The 21,442-nt window shown below is 31.7% G+C and overlaps 3 protein-coding genes and 1 non-coding gene across 4 annotated transcripts; 1 reads left to right on the top strand and 3 right to left on the bottom strand.

Moving 5' to 3' along the window:
• The first annotated feature begins 983 nt into the window (after positions 1 to 983).
• Positions 984 to 4,290, top strand: LOC105789339 (MND1-interacting protein 1). Its single transcript, XM_012616681.2, has 3 exons — positions 984 to 1,177; positions 1,328 to 2,981; positions 3,587 to 4,290. Exons 2-3 carry the CDS (start codon positions 1,353 to 1,355, stop codon positions 4,094 to 4,096), a joined length of 2,139 nt encoding a protein of 712 aa, XP_012472135.1. The 5' UTR covers positions 984 to 1,177; positions 1,328 to 1,352; the 3' UTR covers positions 4,097 to 4,290.
• Positions 4,291 to 4,554: 264 nt separating this feature from the next.
• TRNAC-GCA (transfer RNA cysteine (anticodon GCA)) lies at positions 4,555 to 4,626 on the bottom strand. Its single transcript has one exon. It is a non-coding gene; the product is annotated as a tRNA-Cys (tRNA).
• A 1,367-nt stretch (positions 4,627 to 5,993) lies between these two features.
• Positions 5,994 to 8,899, bottom strand: LOC105789338 (NAC domain-containing protein 71). The gene is made up of 4 exons (XM_012616680.2): positions 8,439 to 8,899; positions 7,614 to 7,885; positions 6,653 to 6,973; positions 5,994 to 6,562 (listed from the first exon to the last, which is right to left on the bottom strand). The coding sequence occupies exons 1-4, from the start codon at positions 8,593 to 8,595 to the stop codon at positions 6,329 to 6,331; spliced, it is 984 nt and encodes a 327-aa protein (XP_012472134.1). The 5' UTR covers positions 8,596 to 8,899; the 3' UTR covers positions 5,994 to 6,328.
• An 8,015-nt stretch (positions 8,900 to 16,914) lies between these two features.
• LOC105789336 (uncharacterized) lies at positions 16,915 to 19,854 on the bottom strand. Its single transcript, XM_012616677.2, has 7 exons — positions 19,556 to 19,854; positions 18,520 to 18,652; positions 18,311 to 18,381; positions 18,144 to 18,222; positions 17,948 to 18,057; positions 17,261 to 17,325; positions 16,915 to 17,166 (listed from the first exon to the last, which is right to left on the bottom strand). The coding sequence occupies exons 1-7, from the start codon at positions 19,676 to 19,678 to the stop codon at positions 17,073 to 17,075; spliced, it is 675 nt and encodes a 224-aa protein (XP_012472131.1). The 5' UTR covers positions 19,679 to 19,854; the 3' UTR covers positions 16,915 to 17,072.
• Between the last annotated feature and the right edge of the window lie 1,588 nt (positions 19,855 to 21,442).

Below are 21,442 nucleotides of genomic sequence, written 5' to 3'. Positions count from 1 at the left end.
ATTTCTTTTATTTTTCACCACATACTGTGTTAAGATCTAGCATGTTATATTAAGTGTTGGATATCAATACTAACTTTTTTAAAAACAAGTGTAAAGTGTTTTGTTAGTAGGCCACATTGCCTAAAAATAAAAGACAAGGCGCTTATAAGTCTATATAAAACTCGTATCCCACATTACTTAGAAAAACAACGGTAGTAGGACCTTAGGTCTATATAAAGACTTATGTTATAAGTATTATTTGCACTTAACTAAATATTAAATTTTTTATTTGGTTCTTTAAATTCCTCATTTATTTATTTTTATTTTGGAGTTTTAAAAGATGTAGCTAAATATTAGTTTAGTGGTGTCAATGACCTGAGTGTTCTAAATAAGTCAATTCCAATTCGATCCCAAATCTATTCAACCCAAAATAAAAAATGACTCGAACTTGAATTTGTCCCCTATATTGAAACAATTGGAACACGAAATAATCGAAACAAGTAACTTGAAATGACTTAAACTCAAAATGATCAAAAACCAAAATGGTCTAAATCGATAATAAATCTACTTAAAAAGCTTAAGTCTCGAACTCAAAATAACACAAACTCAAAATGATCAAATCTTGAAATGATCTGAACGCATAATAACTTAAAAGATTCCATCCCAAAACAAAATTAAACGAAAACTTGAAACAATTTGACCTTCTTAAATTTTAAAATGAATCAAACTAGATTAATCTAATCCAAAACCAACTTAATCCATCCAATTAATAGTACTGCTACAGGCTTATTACTAAATGTATACATGTAGGCTTTATTAAGTTTAGGGTTTTAGGCTTAACCCCTCCTAGTTAGGAAAATTATCCCCCAAAGGAAGTCAAATAACAAAGAATGCAAAAAGGCCACATCTTTGAGCACACCCCAAAAGGCCGAAATTGCAAAAACAATTGGCCCAAACCTTACATCACCAACCACAAATGTCTCGTAATATTTCCAATGTCACACCCACGCAAAGAAAAGGCTAAACAAAATATCGGAACGTTGGTGCTGCCGATTATATACTAATACCATCATCTCTTACATAAATTTTACTACTAATAAGCGTTGCACATATCATTCTTCCCCAAATTCCCCTTTCCTCTCTTTCTCTTCAACACTGAAACAAAAAACAAAACAAACCCGTCTTTCACCAAATCCCTGTAAGTCTCTTCTTAATTTCCCTTTTGATTCTTGCATTTGATTTTTGCTCTCATTTTGATCTTTCTGTCATAATTAATTATGGGTTTTGATTATTTTTTTCTGTTTTCGTTTTCTTTTGTTAAATTCTTAATTTTCTTTTTATTGAATAGGCCAAAGAGGCAAAAACACAAACAGATGGGGTGCACTGTAAGAGAAAAACATAGGTCTACCCGGAGGACCCGATCGGTGAAACCCGATACCGATCATCCTTGTTGTGTTATTGATAAAGACTCAGTGTCTAAATCCATACTTGAATCGGGTCTCAAGTCGTTGAGTTACCATCTGAGTCTAAACGATTCAACCCAAAGCCCTAATCCTAATCATAATACTAGCAATACCAATTTTGACGATCATGGTTTGGGGTATTGTACTGAGGAACAATTAGAGGAATTTTTATTGAAAAACCTGGAATTTTTATATAATGAAGCTATATCTAAGCTTGTATCGTTAGGTTATGATGAGGATGTTGCTTTAAAGGCGATTTTGAGAAATGGGCATTGTTATGGTGGAATGGATGTGTTGACTAATATATTGCATAATTCATTGGCTTATTTGAATAGTAGTTGTGGTAGTAGTAAGGGGAGTAATTCGGAGGAAGCTGAGCTCGGGTTTCCAGATATAAGGCAATTGCAGGAGTATTCGCTTGCCGGTATGGTTTGTTTGTTGCAACAAGTTAGGCCACATTTAAGTAAAGGTGATGCTATGTGGTGTTTACTTATGAGTGATCTTCATGTTGGTAAGGCTAGTACTATGGAAATTCCGTCACTTCCTTCACCAGCGAATGGGTGTAGTCTGGTTTCGACCAACATGGATAGCATTGGTAATAATGGGGTTAGTGTTGTGTCACCGGCGTTATGTAGGTTTCATGGTGGTTGGGGGTTTGGGAACGGAGGGGCAGAGTTCCCAGTAAATGGGTTCTTTTCCAATGGCATGGAAATGACTTTGCAAAGGGAAATTGAGTGTCCCGAGAGGTTTAATCTTTCACCTTCGATGAAGTCTTTGTTGAAAAGGAATGTTGCAATGTTTGCTGCTAGTTTTAGGGCTAACTCAAAACAATTGCAAGCACAAAATCATGCATTGCCTAGTGGGGATGCCCCTTTGGCTGTCGCTGGGGGTGAAGTTCCAGCTGAGAAAGCTGAAGAATCACAAAATTTGAAGAGCCAAGATGGGGTTAATTCGGTATTGAGTAAATTTCGTGATTTGAATATCGATGAGAATTGGGAACATGTTGGGGAAGATAAAAAAGGCGAAATGATAATTTCTTTGCTTCATCAGATTAAGGATCTCGAGAAGCAAGTGAAAGAGAGGAAGGAATGGGCTCACCAGAAAGCAATGCAGGCTGCAAGAAAGCTTAGTAGTGATCTTACAGAGCTTAAAATGCTGAGAATGGAGAGGGAGGAGATGATGCAGATGAAGAAAGGGAAACACACAATAGAGGACTCGACCATGAAGAGACTTTCAGAGATGGAGAATGCTTTGAAGAAAGCTAGTGGACAGGTGGACCGGGCAAATGCCGCTGTGAGACGGCTTGAGACAGAGAATGCGGAAATCAGAGCTGAGATGGAAGCTTCAAAATTAAGTGCATCTGAATCAGTCACAACCTGTCTCGAGGTTGCAAAAAGGGAGAGAAAATGCCTGAAGAAGCTTTTAGCTTGGGAGAAACAGAAAACTAAGTTGCAGGAAGAGATTGCTGATGAAAAGGAGAAGATTAAAGAACTGCAACGATGCTTAGCTCGAGTAGAGCAAGATCAGAAAGAAACCGAGGTACATAAGCTGTCTTCTTTTGGCACTGTTTATAAACTATTTAACTGCATTAGTTTATCGAAAGGTCATATACTCATAGTTTAGGTAACAAGCAAATGATACTGTTAGAAGCTAGAATTCACATTCTGTTGTTCTGTCTCCCTCGTATTCCTTTTGTTTTAGCTCTTCTATACAGAGCATTTCCACATTCTGGATGCTCGCTTGAAAATTTGAAGTGGAATATGAGTTTAACTGTGATGTTAATCTGTTGGAAAGAACAAGACTTGTTATTTTGGGTCGAAAAAATTTCCAAACCAAGAAGGCACCTTAGCTTAAAAGCACTCAAGGCATGCTTAATTTGTAGAGGCACTTGTTTATCTGATTGTGGACCTGCCAAGGTATATATATGATTCACCTTTTATTTTGCCTTGGTTTTTTGAGTTTTCGTTTTTCTATTTGTATTGGGCAGTCGTTTTATGTTAAAATTTTTGTCCCATGTTTTTCTCAACTCCGGTGGTAGGCCGGTCTGTGCTTATAATCTCATTATCTTTAATGTGTTTGTGTGTTCTGCATCTCCCAATTTCGAGAATGTAGCAATTATGTTGTGCAATCTTCTGTTTTTTCAGTCAAAGTGGAAAGAGGAGCTAAAGGCCAAAGAACTAGCCTTAGCTCAATTAGAGCAAGAACGACGCTCCAAAGAAGCAGCTGAAGCAAGCAATAAAAGAAAGCTTGAGGCTTTACGTTTGAAGATAGAGATAGACTTTCAGCGCCATAAAGACGATCATCAACGACTCGAGCAAGAGCTTTCCCGTCTGAAACAATCAACTGACTTAAATCATCAATCAGATAATTTACTCACAGGAAAATCAGAGGGAGCAAAACCGCAAGGAGAAACAATCGCTAGGTTACTTCACGAATTAGATAAACAACAAGATTCTTCCGAGAACAATGTCAATGGTGATAGAGAATGCATAATATGTTCAAAAGATGAAGTCTCTGTTGTTTTCCTTCCTTGTGCACATCAGGTTCTATGTGCTAATTGCAACGATGGTTACGGGAAGAAAGGCAAAGCTACTTGTCCTTGTTGCCGAGTGCCGATTGAACAAAGAATTCGGGTTTTTGGTGCTACTTCATAGTTGCAGTTTGATTTAAAGAAAAAAAAACACTATGCTGCAAACTTTCAGCATTAGTATTTATGCAGTTTTCTTCATCTAAGCAAACCAGCTAGACTGCTGCTGGCTTTTTTACATGTATACTTGCCTTAAAAACTAAACATTGCCATTGGTAATTCCAACGGTATGTATTTAAATAAAATATCAATCTTCTCTTATTTGTCTCATGCTTTTCGGCCTTAAAAATAAGTTAAAAAAACTCATATTTCTTATCGTTGCCATCAAGTTGAAACCATGAATCAAGCGAGGGGTTTCTCGTATGTCTTCTTGTATATACTTTGTTTGCTCTAAAATCCAAAGTCCTTAGATGATGAAAATCATCTCTATGTCTGCAATAACACGTAAATGGCATCTATTATCAAGCATCAACCATTTGTACATATGAAGTTTGAAAAACACAAAAAAGGAAAACCATAAAAAAAAGGGCCCAACCGGGTTCGAACCGGTGACCTCTTGATCTGCAGTCAAATGCTCTACCACTGAGCTATGGACCCTTTTGTTTATTGGAGCTTTAAACAAAATCTACGACTTTCTCAAAGTGAAGTTTCATGAACCACAAAATCAAGTGTTATTTGGTGATAGCTAGGGGCCAAGGGAGAACTAAAGATATAGGGGGGAAGAGAATCTAACTATAGAGAATATTTGCTTTCTGCTTCATAAAAAGAGTAGGGATATATTATTAGGCCTTCTAAGAAAGGATTCTAGTGTTAGTCTTTTTGTTAGATAATTAACCTAAATTTTAATTAGTTTTTAATTTAGATTTTGGAATAATTTTTATTCGTCAAATATTATTTGTTGATCAAGTTTATATTAGAGGTGTTCATGGGCAGGGCGGCCCGGCCCGGCCCTACGGCCCGCCCAAAATATGGGAGGATTCGGGTAAAAATATAGGCCCGAAATATGGGTTTAGACAAAAAACGAAGCCCGTTTAGAAAACGGGCCGGGCCTCGGGCACCACTTTTTGGCCCGGGCTTGGGCCCGGCCCGACCCAAATATAATAAATATTTTTTTATTTTTTATTTTTAAAATATTTTTAAAATGCTTTTTTTATTTTAAAAAAATTAGTGTTTATTAAATAATGGGCCGGGCTCGGCTTAGGAATTTTTTCCCGGGCCTAGCCTGGACAAAATTTCAGGCCCATCTTTCGGGCTGGGCCAGGCCCGAGTCTAGGACGCTGGCCGAAATTTTTTTCTAGGCCCGGCCCATGAGCACCTTTAGTTTATATTAGATAAGAAATTTTATTTCGTGGTCAAGTAATTGATTTTATAAATAGAACTGTTGCAATACAAATGTTAGGGTGGTTTGTTGTGACAGTTCACGTCATAAGGGTGTAGAAAGACACTGAAAATGATGATTTTGAAGGTCTCGTGAGCTTGGAAAGCTCTTTATGAAAGAACATATGTCATGGAGCTTCTCTTTCTTCTTTTGATGTAGAGGACTTTTATAAAGAAAAGAATGCCTTATTATATATAAGGTGGTTGTAGAAGCATTGGTGCTTCATTAAGATATGATGAAGTGATTTGATGGTAGTACATGGGAATGGGCTGAAATAGGAGATTGTATGGGAAAGATTTCGTAAGGATGTGAAAAAGAGTTTGGTAAATCACCGGGGTACTGAAATAAATGGGATTCCATTTGTTTAAGCGCTATGAGCCTAGAAACTATCCAGGGCTCGAGTTAAGTATGTGTTTGTTTGAACTTTTTATAATCTTTATGTTTACAATAGATTTTTCTTCATCTCTAGTTGTGAGCAATCAAAATCAAACCAAATTAAATACTATCTCTTGTATCTGATATATTTCATGTTAATCTCGCATGGATTACGATTTTTATTATTGGTTATAAAAGAAAAATAAGTTAATTCTTTGTAATTAAAAAGAGCAAAATGTTGAAGAGATTTCTTGCTTCAACTATATTATTGCTTGAAGTATTAAATTGGAAGATGATCATAGAACAAAACAAACCCATGGTGCACAATCTTTAGAAGTGATTACCACCATGGGTTCATTTAAAAACCAAAGACACAACAATCTTAATGGAGCATAATGGCAATACAAGGGGTTGTTGCCCAAGAACCAACATTAAAAAGGCTGTTGTCTTAAGAGTCCCCTTCTAACATTAAGACAAAACAGGTACTCTCATTTGCTTGAAAACAAGAGCTACTATGGTCATTTGCTTCCTTTTCTCAAAATGGGTTCATACGTTGAATGAACCAATTTGGCCATACCCTTCATTATCATAGAAGTCCATGTTATTTGCATGTCCTGAGTACAGACCAAGATCATTGACGTGCTCGATTTCCCCAAAATTCGAGTACAATGTACTAGGGGAGAAATTGCTGTGTTCATATTGTTGCCATGGGGTCAATGTGCTTGGAAACTCATATTGTGGGAAGTATTGAGCTGCTGTTTCACATATTTGTGGGTAATCCTAACCATAAGCCAATGGGAGAATTGTTAGATAAGGAGAAAGAAATTTCAGGTGCTTTTTATTTCTTTCTTCAGAATAAATTATGTATACCTTTGAAGAATCAAGAATTAGATCAGGTGAGAGCCAAACGTTGGCTAGATCGATATTGACTGAAATGGGTTCAAATGGTTGCAATTGTGTGACATCATGAGGGGGAGAAGTGATAGGGCTTGAATAATGGCTCTCGCTGTTGGGGTAACATGTTTGACACGAAATGTCACCAGAAGTGCTTAAGGGCTTGTTGCAGGTCCAGGTCGATGTGAGTTTCGTATTAGTTGACCTGGTTTTGACCCTTGTGGCTCTGAATTCTCCATTAGTGTCACTCGCCTTTGATTCATTCCTTTTCATGACATGACACAAGGCATAAGCACCCTGAAGAGGAATATCAAAATGATTGGTTATAAACTTTTTACTTCTAGCCTGAATTCAAGAATTTGACTTAAATAATTAGAATCTAAATCTTACCCAAGTTGATTTGATCACAAAAAGCCAATAATGCCATGTCCCACCTTAACCCGGATGGCCTTAATCCAAAGTTGATCAAAACAAAAAATAATCTAAATCTAAAATAACTCAAACTCAAATGATCATAACCCAAAGTGACTTGAATTTAAAATGATCCAAATTCATAATGAACCGATCTGAAATAACTCAAATTGATCTATACCCAAAACTTATCCAAATCTAAAATGACATGAACCTAATTAACTTGATTTCAAAATAACTAGAAAAGTTTAAAATTTAAACTAATTCCATCCTGATTGAATAATCTAAAAACTCAAGCTCGAAACCAGAATGATTTAAACTTGAAATACTTCAAATCTGAAATAAACTTAAATCCAAAATTTAACTCGAATTTGAAATTGACCCAAACACAAAATGGTCCAAACTAACATAATTTAGATTTACGTGACCGAAAAAAAAATGAGTCCAATTAACACAAGTCTAATTGATTATATATAATTGTTGTAATGTACAGAAATGCAAGGGCAAACAATCATGGAAAACCAACCTGATTAGTTGATGTTTCAGGCTGATCAGAGAGTCGGTACTCGTGCATAACCCAATCAGTTCGATCCCCTAAAGGGGCACGTCCCTGGTAGAAAACCAGTGTCTTACGGTACCCGCTTACTGCCGATTGGCACACTACGTTCCTGTCCTTCCCCGTTGCCTTCCAATATCCGGCCTTGGTGGCACGGTTTGTTCTCGACCCGTTCGGGTACTTTCGATCCCTAGGGCAGAAAAAAAACCATTCCAAGTCTCGTTTTGGAAGGAACGACTTCTCTGCAAAACAAATACCAAAATGGCAGCAATATCAATTTAGATGTTAAAACTTTTGTAGTCGCCTTTTTATTATAGTAGAATTATCACTTTTTTACATTTGATTGACCTAAATGGCTACGTGAAATTTTTTTAATAGAAATGATCAAGGGGCTAATATGGGTGGACAAAATGACTGAAAAATTTCGCTATAACACAATACGCAGAACATGTATTAAACATTTCAAATATTATAAAAAAAATCTATGTAACCTAAAACTTTATGAAAAATATTGATTCTATCATCTCGGTGGATAGTAGAATTTGAAACTTGAAATAACCCAAACTTACAATAATAAAAATTTGTAATGACCAAAAAACCTGAACTTTAAATTTAAGAAGACGTGAACTTGAAATTAATTAAAATTTAAAATGACTCGAACCTTAACATTTATGCGAACTTAAAATTAACCCGAAAAAAAACTTTTAAAATTTTAATTGATTCGATTTAAGTTAACTCAACTCAATACCAATTTGACTCGATAAATCTAAAATAAAATGGTGATTAAAAAAATACCTGGTAAGTCCCAAGGATCAAACTTATACAAATCGATAACGGGAATGACTTCGAGCTCAATTTCAAGCCCTTCAGTTTTTCTTTTGAGGTAATATCCAATCAATTCTTCATCAGTAGGATGAAAACGAAAACCTGGTGGCAATGATGGCCCTCCCATTATCTCAATGTTACTTAAATTTCTTTATCTAACTACACAATCGCTTATAACTTTTAAGGAAATGAAACAAGAAAATAATGAAATTTGGTTCTTAAGTTTCAATCCTATAAGTATTAAAAATCTGGAAAATCCAAAAGTAATAGCTTTTAACAACACTAATTCCTTTGTCATACAATTTCAACAATGGCAAAATCATTGTCTTTAAAAAATAAAAGGTTAATAATTTGAATTATAAGCTATACCCAGAAGCCAAAAATAATTGATACTCTTGGAAGGAAAATTTATGGTTTTTTTTACTATGAATTCAAGAAAAAATTGACAAAAAAAAACTGATGAAGAAGTGAAAGTAGAATAGAAATGGAGGTTTGTGGGATATGTATTATATAGTGATTAAAAGAAGTTATAAGTCAACAAGTCCAAGAACAAAAAGAAAAAAAACAAACACACCGAAAGTTGCAGAGGTTGCTTGTCTGAAGCTGACCATGAAATTCCACAGGTTTTGGACCCACCAACATGCAACTCATTCACACTTAACCAGTAACTTCCTGCCATGTTAAATTGTTTGTAAATATTAAATCTCATAATTTTCAAAATTGGTACACTAAAGGGGAAGCTAGAATAAATTTTTAGAGGAACAATAAAATTTTAATTTTTTATAGTCTATATATTTATAATTTTTAAAAGATTAAATCAATTTTTTATAATTTTAAAGGGTCGAAGTATAATTTTACTTTTATTAATTTAAAATTTTTAAAAAATTTAAGGGCTTAAATAGTAATTTTTACATTTTAGGGGGCTGGGGCCAGCTCCCCTAAATCTGCCTCTGGGTAAATTACACCTAATATCATTAAACTATTAGTAAATTTATATTTTTGATCACTCAACTTCAAAAAGTTACAAAATAGTCATTAAATTATTTGAAAGTTTTCATTTAAATCACCGTGCTATTAAAATCATTGTTGTATGGCCTTCACTCTTTGCACCACCTGCAACAATTGAAGGTTCCATGTTTTCCTTCTCTTTTACAATTTAGTTTTTTTAAGAAACGGTTTTGAGTATTATGAATCTACGAATCAAAATCCAAACAACTTTCTTGTCTGATCTCCAACATTGACCATCAGGTCGACCTGAATCTAAGGTATGTTTTTCTACTCGCCAATAAGTATTGATCCACCATACCGATCGTCGAATTGTCACTTAAAGCTCGATAGCCACACTTTAAAAAGAAAACTTAACAACCCAACGACATAGATAAAAGCTTTCAAATGGTTTAGTGGTTTAAATAAAAAATTTTAAATAATTTAATGACTATTTAATAACTTTTTGAAGTTAAGAAGTGTATCGTACCTTTAAAATAAATTATTTGTAAACGGAGAATAGTAGTCAAAGGAAAGGAGCATAGAGTGGGGAATTTGGGTTTTCTTGGGCTAAGCACCTTCCATGTCATCTTGAGTCAGACAAAACACTTTGCTTTTGTTTTATGGGGTTGTTTATGTCATCTAGACATGTAATGCCCCACTTCTATGAAGAAAACATTAATAATAAAAAAAGAAACTCCCAAAAGAGCTTACCAAGTTTTCTGCAACTTTTTTTGGGATGTCCAAATACACTTTTAGTGGAAGCTCAATTATTTTTTGATTGAATGTCCCAATTTGCAAAATTACCCATTAAGAGTTGAAAATATGTAAAGGGCACTAACTTAATTCCCAACTTAATGGGGGCCAACTAATTGAGTTTACTTTAGCCATATGGTTGATGGGAAACTTTTCTAAATTAAAAAAAAAATATCAATTGCTTTAAAGATTATTTTTTTAATTGTAATATCTTCCATGCATTTTATTTTTTATGAAGGTTAATTCTTTCAAAATTTCATAGTTGTTTTTATCATTTCTACTGTTAGAATTTAAGTCACGTGAGTATACAATATATCTTATCATTGTACTCAATACTTATTAGTAGTAAAGATATTTTGAAAATTAATTGTTATATTAAATGATATAAATGATAAATTTATCTATTATTTATAATAGTTAAATATTCTCATTTGCATTTTGTCTTTGTATTTTAATTTGTATAATGTAGTTTTCTTACTATTGTGTATAAATCCAAATTACTAAAAAAGTTAAAAGAAATTCATGAGTAGATTGATGTGGAATTTTTAAAATGTCTAAATTTTTTTTGTTAATGAAACATTAGTGAAAATAACTATTTTAGTATAGACTGATGTGGGTATGGATATTATTGTTAATATAGGAGGATGTGGGTTCGACTGTGCTAAAGCGCATTATTCTCTTATTTATGAGTTGGAGAGAGACTATGAATAGTTCTAGACATTGTGTCAAAAATAATAAATACAGTCAAAACCCAAAAAGTGATTATTAAAAAATATTTATTTTTATAATCATAGTTTTACCTTTGAAATGACACAAAAAGATATTGGGTTACGACTTTTTTAAATCATATTAGCTGACTAACCTAATTTTTAAATAATGTTAGTAATTTGAATTAATGCATAGCATCAATAATAGGATGAATAAATTATATTGAATTAAAATATAAATATTAAATTTAAATTTAAATCGAATATAGTATAAAGAAGGAAATTATAATTTGATTTTATAATACATCACACGAAAATAAATTTAAAAATACACTTCAATAAAGGAAGTAGTTAGTAGGACATTTTGCTTTTCATATTGAGGAAAAGAATGAAACCAACACAAAGTTGAGTTCATACTTTTCTAATCCATACTTGAACTTGAAGTAGTGTTTTCCATTTTGTTAATTTTTAAGAAAATTTGGGATTTGGAGGGCATAACTATTATTTAGTTAAATGTTATAGATGATTAGTCTTTTTTGTTTTGTTGTAAACTTTGAACTATTTTTTATTGTTTTTATAAAAGAGTTAATTAACAAGTATTGCACTTCTACGATGGAGTCTTCTTAAGGTAATTATATAAGTGTTTGTTCAAGAAGTATGCAATTGATAAGCCAGAGAAGCCCTTCTCTCAGATGGTACAAGTTGAATATTGATGGTGCGCGTAAACCAACAATGGGAATAATCGCTTGTGGAGGAGTTATACGAGATTGAAATGGAAAATGGATTATCAGATTTTCTAGATTCATTAGTTCCTATTTGGCATTGGAAGTGAAACTTTAGGGTGTTATTGAAGGCCTTTGGCTTGCTTGGTGGAACGGACAAAGAAAAGTTATTATTGAATTGGATAATATTGACGTTGTTAATATGTTGATTAACAGTGCTAAGGTTGGGGAGCATAACTTGGGTTGGGAAGCTCATACGTACATGAAGAAGGAATGAGAGGTGATTATACAACACGTCTACAGGGAAGGCAATAAGCTTGCTGATGGCTTAGCTTCAATGGCTTGAGGTCAACCGTTGCAATGTTTCGTCTTTTACTCTCCACTTGATGTGGTTTTTGATTTACTATATATTGTTTCTCATGATTTTGTAACACCAAGAATGGTGTTTGCTTAATATTTAATTTATTTCCTCTTTGATGAAAAAAAAACTAACAAGTATTGCGGACTCCTATGATTGATTGATCTGGATGTTAAGAGTAAGTGATAGGATGTGTTTGGGCATCTCCCCTATGACGTAGTGTGTCCGTGTGAGTATGGTCCTATCGTGGATGTGTGGGTACTAACTCTTTAGTTGTACATTACCAAAAAAAAAGTATTACTTGTTATGGTAAGACGCATTACACTTTCAAAGAAATAATGCAGGTTCAAACTTTGAAAACCAGGAGCAACCATAAACCTTGAATATAGATTACAAAACGAACATAAACGATACTAAAAATAAGAAGAAAAAAAAAGGTTAAGCTTTCACATTTTTAATGGTTGGTGAAGGCAATAAGAGAAGGGATTGTATGAAACTGTAATTCCACGTCATCTCTATCCCTTTCCAATAGGAGAATGACAAATCAGATTTTGTGCATTTTTAGTTGGATTTGAATTTTTTTAAGGAGAAAATTGCTGAAAATCAAGAGGAAAATTTTGATTTGTATGAATCACAGTTTCATACAATCCTTTCTCAGGCAATAAAAGGCTACTTTATTACTTGCAAAAATGACTAAAACAAATAACCCAAAAGAGAAAGAGTTGCAAGTTAAGAATACCATTCACTTTGTCAAATTAATCAGCATGCATAGTTTTAATTATCCTAATCTTGTAATGCGATAAACATTATATAACACAATGGTGGTTATTATGTGTAGTACAATGATTGGTAAACGCTATAAAATTTCAAGATTATAATCTTTAATTGATATACAATTACATCATCAAATTATTATTTCTTAGAAAGATGAAAACGAATATGGAAAGAAGTGGGGGACATGCATCAACTTAGCCTTGATTTCCTCCGTGCTCGACTTTACATTTATTGAGACAACGCATTTTCTTTTTAAGAAAATTTTCAAATGGTTATTTATTTAAAGTTGATAGACGTTTTAATGGGTTGATATATATATTTTTTGTTACAATTTTGTTTTTGAATGGGCTGGTATTATTCTCTGTTAGGATTTTGTTTTTCGATTTTGTGAAAATTATGAATACTTAAGGCGGCGAGTTCAACATAGCACTTGATCAAGTGGCAGCATACTTGCCTATTAATGCCATTTAAGAGCATAGACTCAAATTTTACGAAGCTTGGAAGCTCACATCTTCTTGGTAAGTGGCCGTAAAATGTTTGTTTTAGGTAATCCTACATGTCGTCAACCTTTTTGTAATAATCAATCATTAAAAAAAGAAGCAAATTTGATGAGGGTAATTTAGTAAAATGTCATTTTAAGTAATCTTATGTGTTGTAATCAAATAAAACAATTTTATATTTCAGTTAAATGAACCAAACAGGGTAATGTAACATACCCAGCAATATGCTAACTAATCTTACATTCAAATATTACAAAAAGTAATCATTCCTTGGATCAAATGCCTCGTTAATTCTCGAGGTTTTATTTTGGCATAGTATTCAGCAGATGTGTATAGACAATAAACCTCAATGATACTGTGAAACCTAGTAGTTAACTATATTTTATATTAACGAGACTAATTTATTGATGATTTATAAATATAAGTTTTAATTTTAATTTAATTATGTATATTTTAAAAAATTTAATTAATCTTCAAGTAATATAATTATTTATATATTCAATAATGTCATGTAAGTAATAATATTGGTGATTTATGAAGCTTTAATTAAAATTTTATATATTCAATTTTGCAATACACTAAGGGTGAGTTTGGATGGGCAGTGTGTTTACCTGCGGTGGTGAGATTAGATACTGTAGCGATACTGTAGCGTAAGACAAAAAGTAAGCTAAACGCACCGCACCCAATCGCCCATCCAAACCCACTCTAAAACCAAGAGAAGACAAAGGAAAAAACATATCCTAGGCTAGTAGTAATGATTTCAAAACCATGAACACAAAATTTGTGGGCGTAAATGAATTCTAAAGCTGAATTGACCTAACGAAAAAAGGCAGAAAAAAAAAACCATGTATTGATGTCTAATTGCACTTTAACCCCTAATTATTTATGATTAGTCTCGATCTCCTTAAAACAATTTTCTGAATTAGATAGAGAGTTTACACATTTATACATGGTACAACTTAAATTTAAAATTTTAAAATTCACAAGATTTCAATCAACTCAAAATCACGTCGTATCAAATATAAATTTAATTATATATATAGGAAATTGGAAAGCTAATGTGAGAAGAGACGCACTTTTTTAGCCTTTTTGTCTTTTGCTTTCGGCTCTTCCCAAAATCAACATTTCTAATGTGTTGTTGTGACACAATGCCTTTGTTTTTATCTTTGAGCCAAACACAAAGCAGAAAACATTGAAAGAGAGTTTGTATGACTTTGATGAATGAAAACAAGATTTCCAAATATCTTGTGTTCAATTCAGACATTATCACTAATCATCATGTCTCCCAATAACACCATGGTGATTGCTCGCTATTTTGACATATCGATTGTATTTGTATATGTATATGACAAATTGAATTAGTTGGGATCTTTTGTAGTTATCGAAAATTGTTTACAAGATTTTGGTCAAAATATGCATGCACGTTCTATATGTCAACAACCTAAATTATGCTCAAAATTATTAAATTATTAGTAAGTTTATATTTTAATAATTTAACTTTAAAACGTTATAAAAATAGTCATTGAGTTATTTGAAAATTTTTATTTAAGTCACTGGACTGTTAAAATCATTACTCTATGACTTTCTGTGTTTAGACTGCTTGCATCAATTAAAAACTCTCCTTCCCTTTTCTCCTACAATTCAATTGTTTTTCATGAAATAGCTTTAAACATCATAAATCTGCGAACCAAAATCTAAACAATTTTCTTCCCTAATCTTCGACACTGACTATCAGATCGACTTGGGTCTGAGGCATGTTATTATACCAATTGATGGGTACTGATCCACTATACCGATCGTCGAATCATCGCTTAAAGCTACCTAGCCGGACTTGAAAAAAAACTAACAACCTAGTGACTTAAATAAAAACTTTCAAATAGTTCAGTAACTTAAATGAAAACTTTTGAATAATTCAATAATCATTTTGTAACTTTTCAAAATTAAATAATCAAAACATAAATTTATTGATAGCTTTGTGAATTAGACATAATTTACTCAAAATGTTAAAACTCTAAATTCTCATGCTTTTCTATTAAAAAATTAGTTTAACCTTGGATATTGAAATTATGATTCAATATCATTTTACTTATATAAGATGACATGCAAAACATGATGTAATAGCTGGTTGATGTGGAATGATTAATAATTGTACCAACCAAATAAAAAGCTATCAAGTCAATGATCAATATTTTGATATGTGGTCTTGATGAAAAGACATAACAAAGAACATCTTTTCATATCTGATTTATAGTTCTAAAATTGTGGTTTGGATTTTAATTCAATTATATTATTGATGTTACAATAATTTTAAAAATATAAGTTTAAATGTATTCATGTATATAAAATCTGTTTATTTAAAATTTAAAATTATCAATTAAATTTTAGTTTGATTGGTATAAGTATTGTTATTAATACAGGAGGACGTGGGTTTGAGTGTATTAAAACGCATTATCCTCCTGTATTGTGTCAAAAAGAACCAGATATGATCAAAACCTATAATGAGATTGTTCAAAAAATTAAAAATTTTTGTGTAGTTTAGACATTATATAAAGTCATAATGATAAATTTAGTTCCTAAACGTTTACATCCATTATCAATTTGGCCCTTGTTCTTTTTTTGAGCTAAATTTGACTCTCAACTTTTTAAAAAATAAATAAATTTTGCCATCAACCTTTAAGAAAAGAGTCAAATTAATGTGATTTTTTTAAACGTTAAAAATTTAAATATGGCATCCCGTATAGCAACTCACGTGTACTTCATTCTAGTTTTATATACTTTTTATATTTTTTTAAATTTTTAATATTTTATAATTATTAAATTGTTTGTTGACGTGATATATAAGATAAATAGTATCATGTCAGCATGAAGTACACGTGGACTGTCACACGAGTTGTCGTATCAACATTGTTAAAAAATTAATATTTTCGTTAAAATATTAAAACATAACCTCTCACCAATTCACCGTTATAAAATATGTTTTCTAAATTAAATAAATAAATAAAATTGAATGTTTTGAATATTCTAACTAAAATATCGAGGATTATACCAATTAAGTTCTTCTATAGTCCTAGTAATTAATTTAGGTGTTAAATGCTAGTTTGAGCATATTAAAACATGTGGATCAAATTGTATATACATACATACATACTTATTACATGAACAATTTTAATCTCACGTGTTAAAAGAAATTGGGTAAAGGACTAATTTTTAACCAACAAATTAAATTCAAATTGTCAAAATAGCAAGTATACATGTATTTACAATTTAATTCACGTGCTCTAGTTTAGATTTAATTTAATATTTAATGTCAATTTGATGGCTAGGCTAACGAAAATGCTTGATTTGGTTTATAATTTAATGTGTGTATGTGTGTGTTTTAACTAAGATGATATATTTTACAAAATGTGTAAATATTTTGAGTTGGAATAATTACCATGTAATAAGGATGGTAGAATCAAATCGAATTGAACAGATTTGGATCAATTGTGTTTTGGATCTTGTATTTATTTATTTACTTTAGCCTAATTATTTTGATTTTGGCCCAAATCGAAAAAATTCGGATTTTTTTTTTAACTTCTTGTTTTTACCTATCATATATTCTTGTATTCTTTACAAATTTAGAGTTTAGTCTCGTACTAATCTCTATTTTTCAGATTTCAAAGTTCAGATCTAATTGATAATAATTTTTTTTTCATCGTACCAAACACTCTTTAAAGATCAATGCTGAAATTTTTACAATTTCGTGATGTCGAAGGAGTACAAGACATATTTACGACGTAATCGTTTTGATAATCGTTACATACTCAAAATTGACCTGTCCTTATGTCCCTATCTATTGCATCTGCATTGAGGGTACCAGGAAGCTCCCTAAAATCTTCATTGAAGATGGAATATGCACTGCAAATATAATTGGAAGGGAAACCATTAGTTGCCATACAAAAAATCATTATATACTTTTACATACCTTAATTGATAGAATCGAGACGATTACCTGACATCACCAGGTTGTCGCCGTCCAAGATTTAGGAAAATTAAACAAAAGCCGGTACCGAGTATCTGACCAAACAAGGGGTAAACAAAAGCATATTTTACATGTGAATGTGCGATAAATTGCTTGATAAAAGTAGCATGGAAGTCGGGTTGGATTGCATTTTACCTCATTTTTTCAAAAAATAGACAATGCAGGTTAGATCAAAGGACGAATTGATCATTTTCATTAAAAATTTCATCTATTTCTATGGTTAAAAACTGACACAGTTGACGGAATAACCAAATAGTTACACGTAGCATGCTACATGTACCTCATGCTGACATACAGGGATCATTTTCTAATAGTAGGACCTATTTGTTATTTGATATAACGTACAGGAACTAATTTGCCCATTTTTTGAGAAGAAGGGGGCAAAATACAATCTGATTGCCAGTACAACAACTTCCATGATACTTTTACCTAAATTGCCTATGACTTCCAACAATCTTAGCCCTCATCTCCGATATCACATTGCTACTCGTTTCATATAAAGTACGGACTGAAAATAATATAATCTTCTAATACAAAAAAATTAAAAGATAACAACGAAAAGCTCTATTTCAGTACCAGCCCCACTTCCCGACACGAAAAAGAGTATACTTCCAACATGCATAAACAATAGTACTGAAGAACCAAAAGCCAACTTACATATAATGGTCCAAGATCCAATTTATGAGCAATAGGTGCTAGTGTAAACCATAATATAATAAGAGCCCACGCCTTAAGACCAAGAGAAAATATTGCCATCAAAACGATATCTATAAAACGACATATAAGACACGGTCAACAAGTGAACTTGTTATTTGGAAAAAAGAACAACAGCTCGATTTAAGTTGATGCTTACCGGGAAGCTTCATTCTGTTACGTAAAAAAGAGTAAAGCTTCTTCTTCCACTGGCTTGTTGATTGTGGGAGCTGAAATTTCTGTTCAAGAATTGAGGAAAAACAAAATTATCGGTTTATCGAAGTGGTATCCAAGATCAGGTTAAAGATTATGCTAATTCAGTCATACCAAATCTTCATCATCGTCATCAATATCGAGTCCAACTGGTGCTTTTGGTTTGACAGCAACGATGAGGGAATCTAGAAAATTGGTACATAATGCTCTATATATCAATAGCTAAACACTAAATCAGACCATTAGACAGAAATATATAGAGCCGTGGACATTAATAACAAAGATAAATAGTTGCAATAGAAATGAAATGAAGAAATTTATACCACCATCATTGAATCGCACGTAAATGTCATCTTCATCTGCACGATCATGTAATACCTTTCCTTGTAAGATAAGCTTCAAATTCTCAACCGGTAAATGATTCTTTCGAGCTATCAATTTTCTCAAATCAAGAACCTACTTGATAGAAATATAACCACATCATATACGCATAATGGTACTAAATTTTTTTATGAAGTTTATTTTATAGAGAGAAAAGTCAAGTTCGAACACTAGAGATGACATTATTTGGAGAGGCAACTATCGTAAAACAGATATAAAGGATAACAGTTCTTTATAAACGTGAAGCAAAGGAATCACTTCACAATCTATGATGGAAAATTAAAATTACAATCAAATACTGTGTAGGGCCGGTAAAAGTACCATGGAGTCCCTGTATTAGAAGTCAAATTACATTTTGCTCCCTTTGCTAAAAAAATGAGCAAATTAACCCCCTGTACGTTAGATTAAAAAGCAAATTGGTCATTTTTGTTAAAACTTTCATGCATACATAGTTGACGGAATAACTGGATAGTTACACCTGATGTGCCACATATACCTTATGCCAATATACATGGACCAATTTTTAACAATGCAAATGGATAAAATTTTTAACAGAAGAACCAGTTTGTTCATTGATCTAACTTAGGCGGACTAATTTGCCCATTTCCTTCGGTAAAGGGGAAAAATGAAATTAGACTAGTACCTTAATTTCCGAGCTGCATCCACAAGAACTCAAAATACATAGACATACATGTAAAGTTCCTATTCATTCTATAACTACACATTGTAAGATTACAATCATATAAACAAATCGCAAAAACTATAAACAAAGATCAAAGGCTACAATAGTTCAATCAACCATAGAAATCACTCAAATTCTTATCTTAGCCATGATTCTCTACATTGACACTTACAATTTTGTTCACAAACAAAAGTACATGCTTTGAATATACATAAAAACACAATCAAAACAACATGCAAAAGATTTAAACATGGAAAAAAAACACAAAAGGAAAAAATTAATAGAATGAAACATACTTTGATGGAAGAAGGGACATGAAGGCTAGAAGGACGAGCAGGACCAATGGTTTTAACAGTAATTTCCACCATATTTTCATGTTTTCCACTGGTTTCTTCTTCTACAATCTCTTCCATCTCCATATCATTAGCTGATCTGTGATGGGTATGAATAAATTTAAAAAAGAGTCAAAGACCCAATTTTTTTTTCTCTCTGAGGCTCAAAGCTTTGACCTTTTTTGCTAATGCTTTTTTTCTTAAAGTTCTCAGCTTTGATCGCCTCTGCGATAAAGAGTGAAAGCCTGAAACTTGAAAACTTCCCAAATACCTGATCTGAACACTGAATTTGACCCACCCGACCCGTATCATATGCACGGGTTTTCGAACCCAAAAGGAGAATTACATGGTAAAAGTACTACAGTAGTCCCTGTACTATATCTTGGATTTCACTTTGGTCCATTTACTAAAAAATGGACAAATTGATCCTTGTATGTTTGATGAAAGAGAAAAATAATCCCTCCCTTAAAATTGTATTATTAGATATTTATTTTTATGTTTTATGTGTAAAGCATAATAATAAATTTATTCTTCAACCGTTATTATATTTATTCATTTTGGCCCTTACTCTTGTTATCAAACAAATTGATCATAAACCTTGTACTTTACAACATATAGAATCTAAAAACACGTAACAAAATTTAAAAATCATAAATAAAATTTATAATTCCAAAATTATAAAAATAATTAAATCTAAAAATTAAAACGAAAAAATTATAATCTTTTAAATCAAATTTTAAGATTTTTAATTCAAACATATTTAAAATATAAAAGACAACTCATGCTTGAATATCATGAACATAATGTGAATAGAATAAAAGTTATCCGACTCTACTTGAAAAATTCAAGTCTAAAACTTAAATCACTTAAATCTAATACAATTTATATCTAAACATTACCCGAACTTAAAATAATTCAAACTTAAAATTAACTTCAAATATAAAATGATAAAACTCGAAAACCCAAATAACTTGAAATTTTAAAACTCAAATTCATTAACCAAACTCAAAGCTAACTTGGTTGCTGCAAAATAATTCTAAGTATAAGCATCTATAAGATTATATTTTCATTAAAAATCAAAACTAAGTTGGGTATTCATCAATTCGAAGGATAATTTGAGTTTAAATATTTTAGATTTGAATTAATTAATTTAATTAAATCGTCATATATATAATCCAAAGAATTTTTATTAATGAATGGAACACAATTACATATAGAGATATCTATGATTCGAGTCGAATTAAATTGATACTCAATTTTAAAAAATTCTAAATTCTAAATCAAAATACTTATATTATTGTTAAAAAACTAATAAATGTATTTTATAATTAAATTTAAATATAAAATATTTAAAATTCATTTTATTTACATATAGGTTAGCTTATAAATATATACTCTTTGTTTAAGTCCGACCCAAATTAATTTGAATCAACCGACCCATGAAAATCTCTAATTTATGTTTTCTGAATTTCTTTGATTTTTTTAAAAAACCTTATTGAATTATGTGCAGTTCACAGCTTAAGTTTTAAAACTATTATTGTTTTTAATTAAGAAAATCATTATTTAAGTTCTAAATTTAGCAATAACTTTTATATTGGACTTGAATTTTCTTTGTCTAAATTAATCTCTAAATTTAATAATGGTTCTCATATTGAGTCCGAACTAATATAATTGTTCTTAAATTAGTTTTAATTTTTTATTCAAATCAGTCCCTAAACTTAGCAGTTGCTCCTACATAGTAGCTTGAACTTTAAGATTTTAAAGAAATATAAAAAACTAACTTGATAAAAAAAAGTTCAAGCTTAATATGAGAACAAAGACAAAATTCAGACCCAAAATGATTTAACCCTT

This window comes from Gossypium raimondii, chromosome 2, assembly GCF_025698545.1.
Source record: "Gossypium raimondii isolate GPD5lz chromosome 2, ASM2569854v1, whole genome shotgun sequence".
Classification (NCBI taxonomy): Eukaryota; Viridiplantae; Streptophyta; class Magnoliopsida; order Malvales; family Malvaceae; genus Gossypium; species Gossypium raimondii.
The sequence above is the reverse complement of the archived record's forward strand: the minus strand, read 5'-3'. Positions and strand labels throughout refer to the sequence as shown.

What these genes read in the sequence shown, in the direction of transcription:
- LOC105789339 (XM_012616681.2), top strand. Translation starts at nt 1,353, where the DNA reads ATGGGGTGCACTGTAAGAGAAAAACATAGGTCTACCCGGAGGACCCGA. An exon ending in AAGATCAGAAAGAAACCGAG is followed by an intron (nt 2,982 to 3,586) that starts GTACATAAGCTG and finishes CTGTTTTTTCAG; the next exon opens with TCAAAGTGGAAAGAGGAGCT.
- LOC105789338 (XM_012616680.2), bottom strand. Translation starts at nt 8,595, where the DNA reads ATGGGAGGGCCATCATTGCCACCAGGTTTTCGTTTTCATCCTACTGAT. An exon ending in TGATCCTTGGGACTTACCAG is followed by an intron (nt 7,886 to 8,438) that starts GTATTTTTTTAA and finishes TTTGTTTTGCAG; the next exon opens with AGAAGTCGTTCCTTCCAAAA. An exon ending in TAATTCTTGATTCTTCAAAG is followed by an intron (nt 6,563 to 6,652) that starts GTATACATAATT and finishes GCTTATGGTTAG; the next exon opens with GATTACCCACAAATATGTGA.
- LOC105789336 (XM_012616677.2), bottom strand. Translation starts at nt 19,678, where the DNA reads ATGGAGATGGAAGAGATTGTAGAAGAAGAAACCAGTGGAAAACATGAA. An exon ending in CGTGCGATTCAATGATGGTG is followed by an intron (nt 18,382 to 18,519) that starts GTATAAATTTCT and finishes CCAATTTTCTAG; the next exon opens with ATTCCCTCATCGTTGCTGTC. An exon ending in TAACAGAATGAAGCTTCCCG is followed by an intron (nt 18,058 to 18,143) that starts GTAAGCATCAAC and finishes GTCGTTTTATAG; the next exon opens with ATATCGTTTTGATGGCAATA.